Source organism: Aricia agestis, chromosome 3 (genome assembly GCF_905147365.1).
Source record: "Aricia agestis chromosome 3, ilAriAges1.1, whole genome shotgun sequence".
Taxonomy (NCBI): domain Eukaryota; kingdom Metazoa; phylum Arthropoda; class Insecta; order Lepidoptera; family Lycaenidae; genus Aricia; species Aricia agestis.
Genome location: NC_056408.1, coordinates 1669556 through 1690667, shown reverse-complemented (window position 1 = coordinate 1690667; position 21112 = coordinate 1669556). Strand labels below are relative to the sequence as shown.

The following is a 21112-nucleotide window of genomic DNA, read 5'->3' as shown; positions in this document are numbered from 1 at the left end:
GACGGTACATACCATAGATTAACCCATCAATCCCCAAGCGATAGCCGGCTGTCGCATAGCAATTGAAAATCTATTGTGTCTGCGATACCCACGATGGAGGTGTTAAGGTATATAATATGGTACATACACAAATATCGTCACATAAAACAACATTAAAAATGGATCAGTAATCAGCTTCTCTTGAAATGTAAAACCGACCGTAATCCCGCCCTCCCCGTTTTAAATTATATAATAACGTACGTTTCAATCACATGTGGAATTTAAATGTTGTCAAAGGAATATAATGTATTCAGTTTTAAAATTAAATACAAAATTGGGTTACATCCTGATACCGTGCGGTGTGTGATACGGCAATGATTATATTCAGGTGAATAATGACGAGTCATTGCAGAAATCAATTTGCATTTATTAAACTGTTATTGTGACTGACAAAACTTCGTAAGTTAAGCTATCTGAAAGTATAACCGCCTATAGCATTTAATTTAAAACACGGGGGCTGTTTCACCACTTACTGATTAAAGTTCTGGATAGGCTATCCACAAAATATTATCTGACAGATTAAGTTCCTGTTTTACCACTTCCTAATAAGTGCTGGATAAGCACAACTTATCTGACAGATGGAGTATAGAGAATCTTTCAGATAAGTTGTGGATAGCCTATCCGGCAGGCCGTACTTAAAAGGAAATGCTGAAATAGTCCCTTTGTCTGTTTAAAAAAATTAAATAACATTTTTGCGCGTTGAAATCTTTTACTTAATAATATAAGTAATCAAACCTTAAAACTTTGTGAACATGATGAGTTTTTTTTTTTCAAATATTATAATTTACTTACATATTATTACCAAATTTTTATTGATATGTAACATTACGTATAACAATTAACAACAATTATTTGTTTATTAGTCCAATACTTTTAATGTGCTCAATTTTTTTTTAAAGTACTTATATGAAAAAGTTTTGGAAACGATTCAAGGATAAATCATAGAATACCATAGCTAAGAATAAAGTTATACAAAATAATAAATATACAAGAAAAAAGTGATTTATACAACCCGTTATGTAGATCTTGCGTATTGAAAGTTTCGCACTCGTATTTATGGGCTTGTTTTGCGTGCGTTGCCAATAAGTTTCCCTATAACAGCTCAATCCCGCCCAGATAAAAGCCGTAACCGTTGAGACACGCAATTTCCGACCTTATCGCACGGTGATGTTTCTTTACGAGCCTTTGATTCAGATAAAAGTGGCGCTCGCAATCATTTGTTGTTTTTAGTGTCATTTGTGAAGATAAATTATGAAACGTTTCTTTTTTCTACGGCGATAACGAAATTGGTTATTTGGACACGAAAATTTATCGACACCAATAAAATCTATACATTTTATTACCCTACTAAATAATGCCCTCAACCCCGATGCGCCCAAAATTCGTTTATCAAACAAGAACCGTACATTTTCCGCAAAAACTATAATAGTATATCCTTTCCGGGATACCAAGTATCTGCATATCAAATTTCAAAATCGGTTCAGTACTTTAAGCGTAATTAGGTAACAGACATATTGACAGCCAAACTTTCGCATTTATAATATTAGTATGGATAAGTAAGGATATTATGAAAATTTTACTTGACTTATAAGCTCAACTACTAAGCTCGAAAACTTAGGTTATTTGCAAGAACTATTGTCGTAAGCTAAGTTACGTATCTGATGCAGCTTTTATAGAGACAAGAACCCTAATGCATTCACTACGGATTTATGCTCACATAACCTCTCATAGCAATCCTAGGCTTGTATTTTGCACTGATGAGAATAGGCTCTGTCAACATTGAATTACCAGTAGCATTCCACTTAGCCATACAAAGCTACATTCACATCACAGTTTCATTTTACCTTGACGATAAAAATTCCAGCGGGTTCATTGTTCCTCACGACACAAGGCCGAAGATTTTGACTGTGATCCATTTACATACCAACGCCGAACGCATTTGCAACACAAAGTCTTTGAAAGAAATACATGGAGCCATTAAAATTACAACCTGCCGAGAACTATAGTCGTGTTTAGATTACCTTTGTACATTTTCAACTAAGTGAAGCGGTTCATAAAAATACTTATAATATTCTCTTTGTATTAATTAGATTAAAACTTTGAACGCAATATGAAAGAGACTTGGAAAGTAAAGCGTAGCGTTTTGTCTTGCAGCATTATGATATTGATAATTAACTACACCGTCTAATACCAGAAGAAGCAAAACGTTGTATCGTATCGCAGTATATGATTTTGCTTGATCAAACCAATATATTTTTATAAGTATATTATATTGTATATTAAATACAACATATCTAATCTATAACAGCGCTTTCACTAATTCGGTTACGTTTACGTTCTTCTCACCGGGTTAGTTCCCAAACCAGGGATAGACATCACGTATAAAATAGACCATTCTTAGAGCAGGTACACATTGCGCTTCAAAACGCCCAATGTATATACAATATGCAAGCGCGCGCCAGTAACGCGCGCTTGCATGTGTACGCCTCAATAGAATCCGGGGTTCTCAAAACGCGCGTTAGCAAAGCGCGCGCTTCAAAACGCCCAGCGAGCTACGATTTCAACGCGCATCACGGGCATGTCTAACGTTCGCTGTTGACTGCGCTATAACGCATACCCTTGATGAACAAAAAAAGGCCTAGTATGTACAAAGCTAATGTGTACCTGCTCTTAGAGATTCAGCTGCCAAGCAAACAGGGAATATTTTTTTTTATAATATACTGTCGGACTTTGTTAGCTATGGATGATGCAAAACTGACTATCAATTACAATAATATCTTCACCTGCCCTTTCTTTTAGACGTCCTTAAAATCAATGCAGAATACGACAGGGCTTAGGGCTCACACACAAAATTTCGAATTGCATTAGCAATATCTGCGATAGACATTACGATGCCATTCAATGCGAATTTCGTTTTGTGTAGGAACCCTATAGGATCATCATCATTTGTACTCATACCCCTCTCACCCCCAGGTGTAGGTGGTCTCCGGGCGACAGAGCTCCGCATCTCTCCCCCCGTGGTCCAGCGCGGCGCTGACGTGGTGCTGGCCTGCCTCTACGAGCTGACGGATGCGCCGCTCTACTCCGTCAAGTGGTACCGCGGCCGACACGAGTTCTACCGCTACTCGCCCACCGAGTCGCCCGCTACTAAGATCTTCCCGTTCGCTGGGATCAATGTTGATGTAAGTTATAGTACTATCAGAGAAGTTGAATCCTAGGCAGATGGGGGACCTACATAGTTTGGTCGCGTTCTGTCAATCCCAGCCGACAGATCACAATTAACATTGAATCGACATGATCCGACCAAATGACATTGGTATGTTAACTGCCTAGGAATCAATTTCTTGGATAGTACTAATATTTTATTTCTTAAAAAAAAAACTTACAGCTATGTAATAAAAACAAGTAAAACTAATAAAATTAACTAAAACCATTGACAAACTACAAATAAAATATGGTATCAAGAAAGATCATTACAATTTCTAAGCGAGAATTGAGAAGAGAGTCATCTCATTTCTCGAACTAAGAATTGAGACGGCTCAATCGGCAAAAGGTTATAGTGAGATATCGATATCAAACAGTGTAAAGAAACATATTTAATGCATGTGTCCGTTTATTCTAGGGAATATTAACAAAAAAATAAATTGTGGAAAATATCCTTACCATAATTATTATGACATAATAATATTATGTTGTTATATACATAACATATTTTATAGGATAGTTACTAGCATATAACAAAACACAATATATCTCCCGAACAAAATACGCTACTTTTTATCAATAAAAGTGAAACATTTTATCAAACAAAGCATCTTTATTTATCCTCTAAGCCTAATACATATAAATAAGTCAACCTTTCTTCTATATTAGATTAGGTTCCATTTAATTAGTTAGCTATCCCCGCCATCCCCGTTTGGGACGAAAAATGTCTTTTTAGGAGCGGCACAAGACATTTGTTTTCATTATACATCGGGCGTGCAGCCGAGTGTCAGTAGCTGACTCAATATTTATTATACCACTTTATTTTTATACTTTTATAACTTTAGTACATAGTTTTAGGATAGTTTAATTTAGAATTATGACTTTATCTCATAATTGGTCGTAGTTGGTGAATTACTTTTAAAGATTGAAAAGCAGAAATGATAACAAACTGTTTATTACAAAATAAGTAAAGCTGATAATATTTTGAATTTATTTTTTAGTCCAATAAAATTCAAGAACATATTTTTTTCCATACCAATAGGCAGGTCCTCCTAAATAATTTACAAAATTTCTCAAATTATTATTTATCACTCTCGATTCCAACCGATTTGTTCTTCATAAAAATTGAATTATGCATCAATAGTAACCTTATTTCGGAGGCGATTTAAAATGCCGAAGGCCAGTCGTCTGCGCGGCGTCTGGATCACAAAAATATCTGGAATATTTGATTGAACTCTTCAATACGGATCTGCTTTTATCGATATTAGATTTACGGTTCCGCATGTCGATTTGATGCTAAAGTAAATTCGGTACTCACAATATAGAAATCAATTGACCTTACTTTAACTTCGTCTTTAGCCACTTGCGTAACATTTTAAAGAAATAAACCAGGAAAAGAGTAGACGTAATGGCAATAGCCACCGTCCATGCACGTGTTATGCTGCGGCCGCACATGCGTCTATCGTACAAAGCTTCGTGCTATGAGACGATACCATTGGACGATACACGCAGATCGTTCAATGGTATCGTTTTAAGCACAAAGTACTACGCAGGTGCGGCCCGGGCATTAGAGGAGTTTTAGTGTCTAAAAACACTAGGCCGAAGTTACGCGGCGTAAATTCAGCATGATTACGTCCGCAATGTCAAACGCATACAAAATACGGACGGAACGCGAAGGAATAGTGTGTCATCGGTAATTTAAAATACATTGCGGGCGTAATCATGCGGCATTTACGCCGCGTAACTTCGGCCTAGTGTGCTTAGACACTAAAGTACAAATTCATCTGCAATTCGCGTTGTGGTTCTGGTCCTTAAAATCCTCAACGCCTTAGACTTAGCTAAGACGGCATTTTCTGCGAGGTATTGGGTACAGTCGAGTCGGACTACGAGTGTCTGAGCGTTGTTTTCCTTTTTGAGTTCTATATATATATATATATATATATATATATATATATATATATATATATATATAATCTCGGAATCGGCTCCAACGATTTTCATGAAATTTAGTATATAAAGAGTTTCGGGGGCGATAAATCGATCTACCTTGGAATCAATTTCAGAGAATGTCTTTTTATTCGTGTTTTATCGATAATCGATAAAATGAAAATTATGACTCTTCCTGACATCTATTGGCGAATAATAATACTATTTTGTCAGCAACTAATTGTTTTAACGACCAGCAGATGGCGTTATTAAGTAACACGAAGTCAATGAGTGTTTGCTATACGGTACCGAGCAAAGCTCGGTCATCCAAGTACTACAATCCGTAAGTGCACAAAACTTGGTTGCTAATTATTAAACTTCCTCAAACCTTTGATAACTTATTAATAACTTATCCAATTTAATTTGCAATCCCAAAAGTAGCCCCATAATCGGCTAATTTGTTATTGTGGAGCACTCTCATTTCGGTATAATAAGTAAAGGCGACCTCAAAAAATTAAAATTGCTCTGAGACTTTTAAGTCGGAAGCCCTACGCAGTAAGCCGCTTTGACGCGCAAGTTTTGACGTGAATAATTGGTTTCGAAATTTCACTTTACAAAGTTTTATAAGACTTAAAATCGCAGTCGTACTCGTGCTCATTTTGTGTTTAATTTGTTTTTTGTTTTTCTCTTTGATATTGACTTTTATGAGTAATAATTGAAGGCGCAAATTGAAGCGAGGCTTCTATTTGTGCCAGGATGCTGAACCATGATGGTCATACTGGAACAGCTATCTACGTAACTCATAATAGACGTCCTTTATAAACAATAATTGTAATAACGCATCGCCTTCTTTAAAAAAAATGAAAGCTCTAAACGATATTCTTGGAGGGAATTAATAAAACGCCAGATACTATTTTCACCTGCGATAAAGTTAATTATTTTATTAAGTGTGATTAAATAAATAACGACTCCCGCTATAAAAAATAATGACCTTTCCGAGTGTTACCTTCAAAAACAGCTGCAAATTTAAATATTTTATCTTCCAAAATTATCACAGGAAGTACGCTTAAATAAATTCGGAGATATTGCGGACAAAATTAGGAAAAAAAAGAATAATCAGGCTTACTAGTTTTTGGGATTGGCGCCTTCTTCACATTAATATATTTTATATTTTTAAATCAGAATTATCATATAAAACAAATTTACTTACTCATACAGTATATAAGTACAAAAATAGATTCGTTTATATCATATACATTTTCATACGTAATACTTTAAAAACACGGCTTAATTTTATTTCAAGAAACATAAAAATTTTAATATTGTTTATAAGTAAACATAAAACTTAAAAAAAAATTGTTCCATTCAAAATTCTATCAAAATTTCATAATAACTATGATGGTCTGTTTAATCATTGTAAAATTATTCCTATACAATGACAAAATAAAATATCGTCTTCTAGTCAAACAATTATTCAACAGTAATATTCAAGTTCCGAAACAAAATACATACATACAACACTCGCAGCGCCAACTTATCAAAATTAGAAGTCCCTCAGTTTACAAATTCATACGGTAAAAATTATCTCGAGTATGTAATACCTAAGCTAATCAATAACCTAAATACAGAAATAAATAATAGTTTAACCCCAAACAATATTAAATCAAAATTAAAAACTTATATATTAAACAACTTAACATCTCAATGTGAGTAATTAATGTTTTTCCTTATCACCCTGTATAATCAGTGTCTAACTACTAACTGCTTAGCGGTTGTGAATGTATTGAACGGCGCGGGCGCATCCGTGGGCTGTGCAGTGCACGTCAGTAGCTGCGCGGCGCCGGGCGCGGGTGCGCGCGCACGTTTAGTATGATCATGACGCCTTACATTTACACTTATACACACGTTAATAGATGATCAATGTACTTATAATAATTTGCACTTATTTTGATATGTGAAACAACGACTGGACGGCGCATGGTAAAACTTGTATTAGCTTATATTGCGCCGTGTAACATTGTTTTTGTAATTTTTATTGATAAATCAAGGTAAAAAAAAAAAGTAAATTCTAATAGTAATAATCAATTTGTCAACGTAGATTAAGCTACATCGTTTCCTGGATTTGTTATCTTAAAACTTAACCCTTATTTAACCTGTTTAAAGGAAATCGCTGGCGCCTGTGCCTCAAAGTTTATTATAAGAGTTCACCCGAACGCGTCCAAACAATGTAATGTAATTGTTTGTTGAGTCCTTTGTTGCACTGACATCTCGGATTAAGCGATTAATTGAAATTCCATTCTCGATGTTTTGTATTTAAACTGATACGCGATAAATAATACTGTAATAATATTTGTATACAATTAGTATAACAAGTAATATTTTCATGTACCATCAGATAAACTGAATTGTTAGCAGATGGCGGACGTAATTCGGTCGAGTCACAATAGACATAACTACCAGTAGTTCGACTGCAAAGAAACGGACAGGTTTCAATATCTGTGAAATTCGTCGGGTTTCACTAGGATTATGAACGGAATGTGCCTAGCGCTGGCTGATATAATTTATTTTTAAATATTTAAAATAAAGATTTCAAAATTGGATTCTGACAATTTTAATCGCATGTGCCAAAAACACAAACAACAATACGACCAAAGGGGAACACGTCCAGCGAATATGTCATAATTTTAAATTCGTAGGTAACAATTTAACAACCCTAGCAACGATTTTGGTCGTAATACCTACGTCAAGTTTAAAATTTCAACATCAGTTCTAAGTCAGCATACTCTATAATTCTGTCTACTGTGGTCGAGTTATGACAAACCAAGCCAACAGATTTTCATTGTACTGTAATTATTATTTTATTAATAAAGGTAGATGAGGCAGAGTTTACCGGAGGCCCAATCCCCTACCCTACTAATCGCTTCCCGACCCTCCGCAATTCCCTTCCCATCCCTACCCTCCCGTATTACCCTATTACCTCTTAAAAGGCCGGCAACGCTCCTGCAGCTCTTCTGATGCTGCGAGTGTCTATGGGCGACGGAAGTTGTTTTCTATCAGGTGACCCGTTTGCTCGTTTGCCCCCTTATTTCATTAAAAAAAAAACTAAATAAATAAACTTATGAATCAATTTATTTGATGGTACCTACATTGATTTATTTAAAATATGTATACTTAGCTCAAACTTAATACACATCTTGAACTTAAATTATGGTCAAAGTATGCTCTCATAATATATGTTAAAAGTTTTACAAAATATATTAAACGAGTAAGGCATTTTTCTCTCATTTGATATATTCTTAAAATGTAATGTTAAATTCATAAACATTGCCAAAATCAAAGCTTATTGTTCTGAGTCTGGAAGTTTTTGGGAAAACATTTGTTTAATGTTTGTTTGATAAGGGCCTCGAAGTTTCCCATTTAAATGGAAATTAACATTTGTGAGAATTTTTCACATCTTTAATTCTAGCACTTTAACATTTCTTGTGAGACTTCTTTTGTAACATGTTCAAAGGGCATTTCGAAGAATTTTACACTAGGTTCGTGTGATTACCACGTGGATGAGGAAGATTAAATACAATATTATAATATCAGTAACATCATAGTTACCATAATTTATTTTTATATTATTTTATTTTCTAATTTATACATGCTAAGCGAACGTTGATGAAGATTTTGACATAACTCTATATTATTTTCTGTTGAAGTCTTCATTAAATTAAAGTTAAGTAGCCATTAAATGTCTCTTAATACGGCCAATTAGTTGACTATTACAATATATTAAAGTCTTAAGGTGGCCATACACGGGACAAATATCGTAACGATTTATCTCCTCGATGTTAAAATCGAACGACAAATTGTACGTGTGTAGCAATATCGCAAACGATTTTACGTTCAAAAGATCGATTGGACGATTTTCTTGACGATCGATCGAAACGACAAATTGTCCCGTGTATGGGCACCTTTACTATTACAATAACCATAATGAAGCAAAACCTGCTACGACATTTCGTAGGCGCTTCGTAGGCACTTCGTAGCAATTCGTAGCTACGAATTGCTACGAATGTTTGCGCTACGAGCTCGTAGCACAAACCACAAAATATGTTTTCATTTCTTATACATTGTATGACTTCAAATTACTGCAGTAATTCACATATTTGTACCGTGCAATATAAAGTTTTATAATAATAAAAGTCGCCTTTACAGCTTCGTCATTTTATTTTACAGAGCTATTAAAACATCCACATGAGTTAGATACCATTTCGTTTCACGTTCGTGGATGTAATTCTAGAGCAGACGGAAATAAATAACTTTTTTATTCTGATAGTATATCTTACGTCATTTCATTCATGTCATTTCGACGAACTCTGTGGCTCAGTTAGTGGGCTGTTAGTAGCTCAAGCCGGGGGTCGCGGGTTCGAATTCCGCCGATGGAACAAAAAGTTTTCAATGTTCCTGGGTCATGGATGTGTATTGAATATGTGTATCATAATATTATAATAAAAATCTTTAATATAATATGAATAGTATCAAAGTATTAAATATGTTTCCGTTGTATGTTACCCGTAGCACAGGTCCTTCAGGTACTTATCACGGGGCCAGACTGACGTGGTGTGAAGCGTCCATAGATATTATATTTATTTCAGAAACCTTTTTAATGCCACACTGGTTTTGGTGGCCGGTGAAGGAAAAAATCGATATTGGAATCTAAGGAATCGATAGTGTCAATTTTTTTGTTTACATTTAGTTACAACAAATAACTTACCCGTGGAAAGAAATACCTCCTTTTGACCGATTCACTTTCGTACTTCTGCAATTAGACACTGCACAATGAGGCATTTTTGCACAACCGCTCCGGTGTAATCAAGTCGAGACGTGCGCGCTGACTAAATGAACGTTCAACAAATCTTGGTCACTTGTGCAAGATTGAAACACGCGTACTCCACCCGCTTAGCCATTCTATCTTGATTTATTTCTGTGGGTGGCTGGTTTTAAGTGATTAAGTGTGCAAGTGAGAGCGCAGGACACTAAAACACACTCTCACTCCCTTTTGTCTCATAACCTACTAGTTATGTCCACACTATGCGCTTTCGTCTTCAATTTTCGTCATCTTCTTTGTATTCAACTTTCTTTTGGCGCTTTCAATAATTGAATGCGTTAACGAACGCAACGCCAACATTGTCATTTTTGTTCAGTTGCAGTATCTATCAGCTTTATAACATATGCGACGAGAACGTTTTAGTTTTACTGGGGAGTATGTGCGGCTTATTTGGTCATAAGAAATTCCAGAAAAAATAGTACTAAGCGAAAGTTTTGGATACGGTCAGAACGCATGCGTCGCGGGCATGTCTCACGTATGATGTTGACTGCGCTATGACGCATGCCCCTGATGAACAAAAAAGGCACAGTGTGGACAAAGCTAATGACCGACAAGATTAGCAGGGTCTCCAGGGAGCAGGCTGCAGGACCTACTTTTTACATGCCCATTCGACGCATGTTGCATGTATCATCCTTTATGTCAGACAATCAGTAATTGATATCTGCATTGGCCTAACCAAACTTAAAAGCAACATTTTTTTCAACGCGGGAATGGAACCCTAGACTTGCAAGACGCTATAAGCCAATATTAAAGTCATTTAATGATAATTCTTCAGAAAATAACACGCAATAAGTCCTCAATTAGGCTGAGATCAAGATTAATTATTAAGAAGAAAAACAACTATCTTTGTAAGGAAAGTATTATTATTCAAATCGCGTTTGGAAACAATAGTTTTATATACATTTTCAAGGTTAAAAAGCTCCTAAAATAAACAAAGTTGGTTCGACACAGTTGACTTTCTGTAAAATACTCTTGTTTTCGATAGCTAAAAATATTGCTCTGATTTTTTAAAAATTTCCCTTTCCTTAGATATCGTTAGTTATGCGTAGATGCAGGCGTTAGTTTACAATAATATTATATAAATTATCAATACTTGTGGTACCGTTTACTACTACTATTAAAAAATACTACTACTGGTACTATACTACTGGTACTATATTAAAAAAAAACGTTTCCATGGCGTGATGGACCACAATTAATTAAAGTATATACTAATATTATAAAGCGGAAGAGTTTGTTAGTTTGTTTGTTTGTTTGTTTGAACGCACTAATCTCAGGAACTACTGGTCCGATTTGAAAAATTCTTTCAGTGTTAGATAGCCCATTTATCGAGGAATCTATTCTAATATTATAAAGCGGAAGAGTTTGTTAGTTTGTTTGTTTGTTTGTTTGTTTGTTTGTTTGAACGCGCTAATCTCAGGAACTACTGGTCCGATTTGAAAAATTCTTTCAGCGTTACATAGCCCATTTATCGAGGAAGGCTAAAGGCTATATTTTATCACGCTAATACTAATAGGAGCGAATAAATAGAGGAAAGTGTGGAAAAAACGGGGGGAAATTATTTGAAAGGGCTAATTTGAACGCGCTAATCTCAGGAACTACTGGGCCGATTTAAAAAACTATTTCAGTGTTAGATAGCTCATTTATCGAGAAAGGCGTTATAAGCTATATTTTATCACGCTCAGACTAAAAGCAGCGAAGAAATAGAGGAAAATGTGGAAAAAAACGGGGCAAATTATTTGAAAGGGCTTATCCCACGAACTACTGGAGACTTTTTTCTGTTATTTGGCACATGTAAGAAGTAGACCACGTGAAGGATCATAGGCTATTTTTTGTGGACTAATTTGTCTGTAAAATATCTAATTTACGTGGGCGAAGCGTGGAACGTTATATTTCGCGTGGTCACGACATTACACATAAAGGGCTGGACCCATTTTGCTGAAATTTGGTATAAAGATACTTTGAGTCCAAAAAAAGCACATAGGATACATTTTGTCCCGGAAAAATAACTGTTTACTGCACAATGTACTTATATGATTTGCGCTTAAACTATTCAATCTATTTTTATGGAATTTGGTGTGGAGATACCTTGAGTCTCGAGAAAGGACAAGGAATACTAATTTTGTCCCGGAAAATGTACGGTTCCCGCACAATAAACTTTTGTGATTGTCACCTGAAGTCTAAACTATTCAATCTATTTTGATGAAATTTAGTATGGCAATACTTTCAGTCTCGGGAAAGGAAAAGGGATACTTTTTATCCCGGAAAATATACGGTTCCCGCACAATAAACTTTTATGATTCTCGCCTTTTTAATCTATTTTGATTAAATTTGGAATGGAGATTGGAGATACCTCAGAACAGGAAAATAAGGATACTAATTTGAATCTGGGACAAGGAATGTTTTTTGTGCCGGAAAAATGTGCGGTTCCCACACAATATACTTTTCTGTATGTACGGGAACAACTATAAAGTCCACGCGGACGAAGTCGCGGGCAACAGCTAGTTCATAATATTATTTCAATTATCCTTGGTGCGAAAAATCTAAATACAAAAATAACAAAAAAAAGGATATGGACGAACAGTCCATAGACGGCCCCAATTTTATAATTAAAAAAAAACTTGTGGTACGGGTACGATAAGGGAAATATATTTATAATTTTATACTTTATATAAAAATAAATAAAGTTTAATAAGACGACCTCTGTGGCTCAGGGGTTGAGCGCGTGGTCAGTGCTCAAGCCGGGGGTAGCGGGTTTGAATCCCGCCGACGGAACAAAAAGTTTTCAATGTTCCTGGGTCATGGATGTATAATAAAAATCCTAATGATTATGTATAATATGAAAAATATTTCCGTTGTCTGGTACCACAAGTCCTTTAGGTACTTAGCACGGGGCCAGACTGACGTAGTGAGAAGCGTCCACGGATATTATTATGTTTTTATTATTATTTTATTACAGCATACAGACATTTATAATACGTGCACGACTCATGAACATTTTAAACTTTTTATCACCTCAGCGGGATTGGAACCCGCAAGTTCCAACGATCATGCTCACCAACTGAGCCTCAAAAGTCGTCAAAAGTCTTAAGAAATTTCACTATATCCTCTTTCGTCTGTCACCAGCTGGCGCGGTCGAACCAGAGTCAGGTGGTGCTGACGCGGGTGAGCTTCGGTCTGTCGGGGAACTTCAGCTGCGAGGTCACCGCCGACGCCCCCTCCTTCGCCACATCCATCGTCTCCAGCAATATGGATGTCGTAGGCAAGTATTTTCTGTCTGTCCGTCTGTCTGTCTGTTACCTCTTCACGCCCAAACCGCTGAACCGATTTTGCTGAAATTTGACATGAAGATACTTTGAGTCCCGGGAAAGGACATAGGATACTTTTTGTACCGGAAAAATGTACGTTTCTCGCGCGAGTTTTGGCGCAACGGAGTTGCGGGCGTCATCTAGTTCTTTATAAAACACACATGATAATACATATTAATATAAGCTTGGCAGTGTACATCACGTCACTTAATCATATGCTAAGTAAAAACTTGTGTTATGGCATCTCTGATTGCCATAACACAGAATATGTACACCGAAGAATTTTATATATTATACAGAAAGTATAAAGCGTTCCAGTTTTCAGTGACGATGGCCAGGTTTTATGATAGATTAAATAAAGCAATTTTGATAAAAGGATATAGGTATTATGTGTTAGAGAAACAAAGGGAGAGGGGGTGGCGAAAATTTTTTGTTACCAAGGAGGTCAAATCTTAAAAAATATTGAAAAACACTGCTCTATGGGATGGGCGACAAACTTTTTTTTTTCAACTCGAAAATTTAACCCTCGATCTTCAGCAATAAACGTACACGTATTTAGGGGATCTTTTAATTACACCAACTGTAGTAATATTTTATTCAAGTCAACACCTGTCTCGTTATATTAATATGATAATGGCTTATTGTACCAGCTGTTGGAGTGGCAGACAGTTTAGTCACGTATAATACAGTTACTGTACAACATCTTCATAAGATACGCAAATCAGCATACAAGCATTAATACAAGCCTTAAAAAAACGATCTATCTATTTAGCAGAAATTATAAGGGTAGCTGCAATTTTATGTGAAGTCTAGAACACGCTAGATCCTCTACAAATTAACTGTTCACCTAAGATGACTGGCTGTTACTGTGCGGTTGTAAAGATGCACGTCTAAGAACATTAACTTCGGTGATCAAATTTTTTATTTCACGACGTTTTCTCTGCGGCATAAAGGTAGTCAGATAGATGAAGCTACCTATTTAATTTCATTTCGATTTGTTTCATTTGTTTTCACTTTGTTTCATTTCGATGATCAAACTCAACAAAACATGATAACTACCAAGAAGTATGATTGTAAGTTAGACCAAAAACAAAGATAACAAGTATAGCACTTATTTACGGAAAGATAAAGTTGTGATTTCAAAACCTTAACTAATTTTCTTCTCCATAGTTCTCCCGCCAAAGTCACCAGTGATCGACACGAACCAGCACTACTACGTGCCAGGGGACATTCTCAAGGCCAACTGCTCGGCCGGCCCGAGCCGCCCGCCTGCAGAGCTTACATTCTTCATCAACGATATACCTGTGAGTATGAGCAAATATATTTTTTGTCCTAAAGACAGGTCATTGTAGCCCTGATGTCACTGCGACCCTTGAGGATCTATTGTGACTCTTTCGCATTAGAGTACCGTCCCCAACTGCTACTAATGAATTGAAAGCTGTGGCTGGGGTTGGTGCCAAGAGTAACGATAATAATTATACGTGTGAGAATTAGTATGATCAGACGGGCTGACTGGTAAACGCTAATGCAGTTGTCAATGCAACGTGACGAGACGATGCGTTCTCAAATTGGCTAATGGCCACTAATTAGAATAGGCAGCCCAACAAGATGTGTATTTTTTTGTAGAAATGTATCGTATCGCTTCGTCAGTTGCGATTTGAACTAACTTTTATGCTGCCCAGAGATATAAATAAGAGACGAGACTTTATACCACACAAAGCAAACCACTAAAAGGATTACTTTTAATTATAAACTTGGAGTTATAGCAGCTTCACCAGATAAGGTGCCCGAAAATTCACTACCGAAGATAAATTTTGTACGGGCTAAGCTCGAGCTGCGGGTAAAATCTGGACCAAACATAAACAGATAGTTAAAATACCTGCGCCAAAATTCAATTTCTTAATCGCATTAAAACTTTGCTGCGTTTATTTTATGCGAAGCAAGTTAACTAACTGCATTACCATCTGTATGGAGCTTCATTTCAACTTGTTCCTGGGATTTTAATACCAACATACACTTTTCCTGACGTGTCTACTGTCCAATCGCCAATAGCTGGGAACTGTATGCAACTTTTAAGCTAGATGAATAGCTGATAAAATTTGCTGAATTTTCACGAACTTCTAATTGATTTATAATATCGATCATCAAATTTTACTTATATTTTCTACCTCTACCGTATGAATATCTTTACTTGTATACAAAAGCAATTCATTAAAAAAAATACAGAAGCAAAAGGTCAGTCACTTTACAATAACAAAACCTCACAAGCTATAACACCTACACATTTGATATTTTTAAAGAGCATCCGCTAAGAACATATTATTTAATAAAACTAACTACTTTATTCGTATCGTAAATCACTAAAATAAAAATTACTTTCCCATAGATTTCTCCTGGATTTCTGGATTTCTCCTACTCCTCCTACCTTTCTTCTGATTAATTTCGTTGCGGGTCCCAAGACAGATTTAGCTTGTCCCTCGGGCATCCCTGAGATCGTATCAAAGGGTTTTCGTGGTTGGTTACCACTGTTGATCCTGGCGACACAGAAGTTGCAGTGGTGGGAATGTGTGGTGGGTCATTTTCCCATAGATTTAGTATAAATAGTTCGCAGTTTTAGCCGATAAAAGAAATAAAAGATATTTCAATTTCACGTGGAATAAAACTGCAAACAAAACGCGATGCTTTAGTCAGGATTATATTATGTAGGTCACAATATACAAACTACGAAAATTTTCACGTTAGTTTATACATAATAATGTTAATGTGTACACTATGTTGTTATATAATTAATATTTATTAAATTAACATAGCATTATAATGAATCTCCATTGTTCATTAAATAATCATAATTTAAAATGATTAATATTTTTGAATGGACTACAACCTTTTTACCCATTAATTAAAATAATAATGGTTATGCCGAAATAAAATAAAAAGCGGAGTTTCAATAAAAGAAATGGATCAAATTATTATGTTTAGTTTACATAAAATATAATACTACTTAGATTTGGATTTAACTAGCCAATAAAATAGCGACTGTGACCGAACTACGATCTAAAACCATTTAACGTGTAAAATAAACTAATACACTTATCTATTTCTAATTTGCAAGTCGCCACAAACATTCGGTTTACCGAGCATAACAAACTACCTACTTAATGTTACAGCTTAAAATTCGTCGAAGTAAACAACATTGTTTGCGGCAAGTTTCTCTATAGATATTGTTGTTTTGAGCTACTCTGTGGCTACTTAATGGCTAGTAAGATAAGCCATTTTCTATTGATTCATTTGATAAACCAAATATTTTGATTAGAAATTTAATTTTAATCTTATATACGTAAAAAGCCAAACGAAAGGCGTTCGGCTATTTTTATAATTACATTTTTAACGAATAAATTAAGAGTAAATAATGTTGTTTTTCATCTAAACAATAACAAGGAAAACTGAGACAACAATGCAAAATAATTAATTGTTTTAATACAACTCAGGAAAACAGATATAAACTTTGATAGTCTAAAATTACAGCGCCATTATTATCCAGTAAATAATACAATTGGTGATGTTTATTTGGGAGAATTCTCAGAATGGCCTCCCTCTGCAAGTCCAAACGGCAGCTAAGTAGATTAAATATTTATAAAGCTGCCCGTTGATGAAATTTGTTTCTTGGCTTCCCTCGAAATGAAGCCGTAATACGGGATATTTTGATATGTCAAATTTTCTGGGAACTTCTAAATATTCATAACTAACTTTTGCCTGCGACTTCCCTCGATTTTAATGTGACATCCCACAGGAACGAGATGAATAATACTCTCCAAAATCTAAGAAGTCTCCCAAGAAATTTTCAGCCAATTTTTTGTGTTTTTTAATGTTATTTTATTTAAATAAGTACATAATATTTCGATTTTGCATAGAACTTGGCACTCATGTAGATCTCAATTATTTTTGCAGCGAAGCAAAACTTGACTCTCCTTTTTTACACTTATATGTTTTTGGTGGGATAATAGTTAAATTATATTATTTATTGTATTATACAGGTGACTCCAGGGTTACATCAGGAGCCACCGGCCCCCGAGGGGCTGTTCCGTGCTGAGGTGTTCATACAGATCCAGCTGTGGCCCGCGCACTACGAGCGAGGGGCCCCGATACTGAGGTGCGAGGCCAAAGTGGGCGATCTATACAGGGACAACTCAGCCGTCGCGCTCTACTCCGCTAACAGCGACCCCAAGATTGAAAGAGGTTGGTTAACTTAAGATTCTTTGTGAATATCAGTATAATGTTTGTTAACTGTAATTGAATCAAGAAGGCATACAACTATCTGAATTCATCTAATAATTATTATTATTCCGTACAAATGCGAGAGGTCAACCGCTCTTACACGAAACTTTTGCGTGGTGGCATTTTTCTTAGAGTTTTTATTTTCATGATTTAAATATTCCTCTCTTCCTTCTTGTCTTTATCTAAAACATATTTCAATAATCTAATCAAAGCTTTATCTTGATAAACTGTGACCAGGAAAACATAACTTTGAACGAAATAATTGATTTATACATCGCGCATTAATTTATTTAATGACAGACGATATTCGCACTTAACACAGTGCTATAAGTGTCATTATGGTCGATCGAATTCGCAGTACATCTGGACAGGAAGCCGCAGTAATAAGATTAGAAAGAGGTCATTGAGAGTCGGTGAGTTATAGCTCTCCGCCTCATTTGGGAAGACAATTTCCTTTGGGCAACAGAGTGTCATTGTTCGACGGCTATAATTTTAGTGTTCTAGATGAAACTCTATGTTACATTGTCGCAACTTAAATAGTAAAAAATGTAGTAATTTTAACACTTATCGTTTAAAACGTTCTATTTGTTACTTACAACTTCTTGATTATAAAAGTCGATTGTTTTAAAATAACAATATTCACTCAGTATTTTTTTTTCTATTTGTTTGACCATAAAAAGTGTATTTATATTGAATAACACTTCACAAAAATCAAATCAAGTGCATGTTTGAAACGATTGTTAACCTTTGATTGAAAATACACCGACATAACTCGGTCGATTAATGAAATTAGTGATCCCACCGCTGCCACCATTTTATTGACGAACGTTACGCAATTTAATCACGCCGTAATCGTATTATGACCATGAATCATACTTAAACATAACAGACTAAACAATTTCTGGGGCTGTCAGAATGTTTAGTCTACCCGTTTCCATTACGTACAATGCCAGGTTTGCCGAAAGCCGAAATCAAATAAAGCTGAATATTCGAAAACGTAACATTTTTGCTTTCATAATACAAATTGCGAGGCTAGATTACGTCCCACGTTTCTTTGCTCACTGACATAGAGACTTCTTTGTAATACTAACTTTTATTAAAGTGTATGAATGTCACGAGGTGAATGTTTAACAAGCTTAATTATTTATGTTTCAATACTTAATTAATTACTCATCATTTCGATAAATAAATTTGGTATATTTATGAAAATATCAAATATGAATAATATATTCTGATCCTCGGTTATCATAAAAAAATTTATAAGTTTCTTAAAACTTATTTACCTCTATTATTATAGTAAAGTAACATAAGTCATAAATACACGGGCTATAAAATAGATTGTTTCTATCCTACGAATAATAAAAACTATTTATTATTCGTAGTTTCTATCGCAATAAAACGTCAACTTTAATTCGTAACAAGGCCGTCCTTTATAAAATTTCTGAGACTTTAGTGTAGTAGTGACTAGCGATGTTAGAACAAAAAGATCTTTTAGCGTTATAAATCCAAAGTGGCAAAAGTATTCACTCAGCGTACCTGTAGCAGGACCAAGAGTGAGCTCTACAGGCCGAGTTTAACAACTTTCATTGTAAAACTTGTCCGACATAGTGCTATAGTTGGGAACATTTGTTTGAAATAAAATATTGAAATTCTGAGTGCATTTCTAGAAACCATTAGTCTAGACCGGCATCATCAAGTTATGGATTCATGGCTGCGTACTTTTCATTTAAATGTTTTGTTTGAATAGTTAATAAAGTTTCAGTCTCTAGAACTGCTTCTTGTTTATTTTATTCTCCTACACTTTTCAACTTTATTAAATTTTGAAATGTTTCTCTTTTAACATCTACCACAAAAGATTAACAAGCAGCTTACAATTTGATTAATAATCCACATAGCTTCACACTAACCTATTTACATTATTGCATCGTCCATTTCAAAACACATTGCAGACAGTCTACAGACAAGATGTACTGCATTAAGTACACAATTGAATAACCTCTAATGGCCGCCCATAAAGCTTCCATTCAATTTCCCCTTACAATTGCCCGCTCATTATTCAAGTGTATTCAATTTTTTTTCAGTGACGTCACCGGGCGCCGGCGCCAAACTGCAGTCGTGCCAAATCCTCCTCCTATTTCACATTATCGTGTGGGCTAACAACACATAGGCATTAATATAGGTCTACAATAGTCTATAGTCTATTTTACTAAGTCCGTTTAGATATAGCTGAATTTGTACAGACAAGTGCCGGAGAGACTATACGAAACGGTCTCGGTGAAATAGGATCTGTATTCGATTCTGGTCAGGATGTGAATTTAATAGTTAAATGTAAAACGAGCTGACTATACCAAAGAATGTAAAATAAGATATTGTTGATTTAATACAAATTATATGTCGATGATGTGTTTCATTTCTATTTTACCACTTAATTTAATTTTAATTTGTTTCGATTAGCAGATGATTAAGAATTTTAATTTTAAACGTTTAACATGCTTTGATGAAGCAGTGGAATACAATATATTCTAAATGAACTTCGGTGTGTAGTTCAAAAGGAAATATAATGTTACGCAAAACCAAAGCACCCGACACCTTAATTATAAAGCAGCGAGCGCGTGTAAGAGATTACTCAATATAGTCGGTGTATCATGGCACACTCGTACAAAACAAATTCGTAATTGTAAATTCAACACGAGAAATTCCACGAAAATCCCAATTGTCCTCCATTAGCATCATACTTGTGTTTTGAAATAAAACAAATATTAGTGTTTCAAGAAATGTAGATAAAGCTTTGAGCGTACCTTTGAAATTATGAATCTGTCACAAAATATTATTGATAACTAGAGGTGCCAGCAACTCCGTGGCTCCAAAAATCGATTATCGCTTGGGAACCCTACATTTCCTATGATATATCCTTGGTCCTTTTTCGGGACTGAAAGTAGACGACGATGAGTGACGAGGTAACAGACAGACAGACGCATTCGCATTTACAAAACTCGTATGGATGCGGATAACTCAAGTTTGGAATTATTTATAAAAATGTAATTAAAATATTAATCATTTATGTCTATCTGCCTCCTGCAAACATCAGTAAGTATTGTTAAAATATTAATTACTATATATTAATTATTTACTATCGCCCTGTATAAGCGGGCGCAACACCGACGAGAGTCGAGACTTGTTTACAGGCAGTAGATATGCGTATAATGCAAATTGCAACGCGTAGCTGCACAGTCGTACTGCGGGCGCATAGCGTGCGCACGCGTTGTATGAATAGGAAAAGGTACAAGTATTCTGAATGGCAATGCAGTGTGATCAACAGGTGAATGCTTATGTAATAAAATATGTACTAGAAGATATTATGTTAGCCGTAGGTTACTTAAATTTTCCATTGTAGCGTTACTTATTATATCCCGTGAGGCCGTGTTAGCACAAGCCCAGTATGGGCTTTTTAACACTGTTATTTGTTAACTGTATATTAATTTTT

General features: G+C 35.3%; 1 protein-coding gene across 1 annotated transcript in view; it reads left to right on the top strand.

Moving 5' to 3' along the window:
• LOC121725356 overlaps positions 1–20026 on the top strand; it is a 75568-nt gene extending 55542 nt beyond the window's left edge. Inside the window, exons 4-8 of the mRNA XM_042112246.1 lie at positions 3013–3221; positions 13172–13307; positions 14524–14657; positions 17388–17589; positions 19710–20026. Coding sequence (XP_041968180.1) covers positions 3013–3221; positions 13172–13307; positions 14524–14657; positions 17388–17589; positions 19710–19795 — 767 coding nt within the window. The 3' untranslated portion in view covers positions 19796–20026. The remainder of the gene's footprint in view (positions 1–3012; positions 3222–13171; positions 13308–14523; positions 14658–17387; positions 17590–19709) is intronic.
• Positions 20027–21112: the final 1086 nt, after the last annotated feature.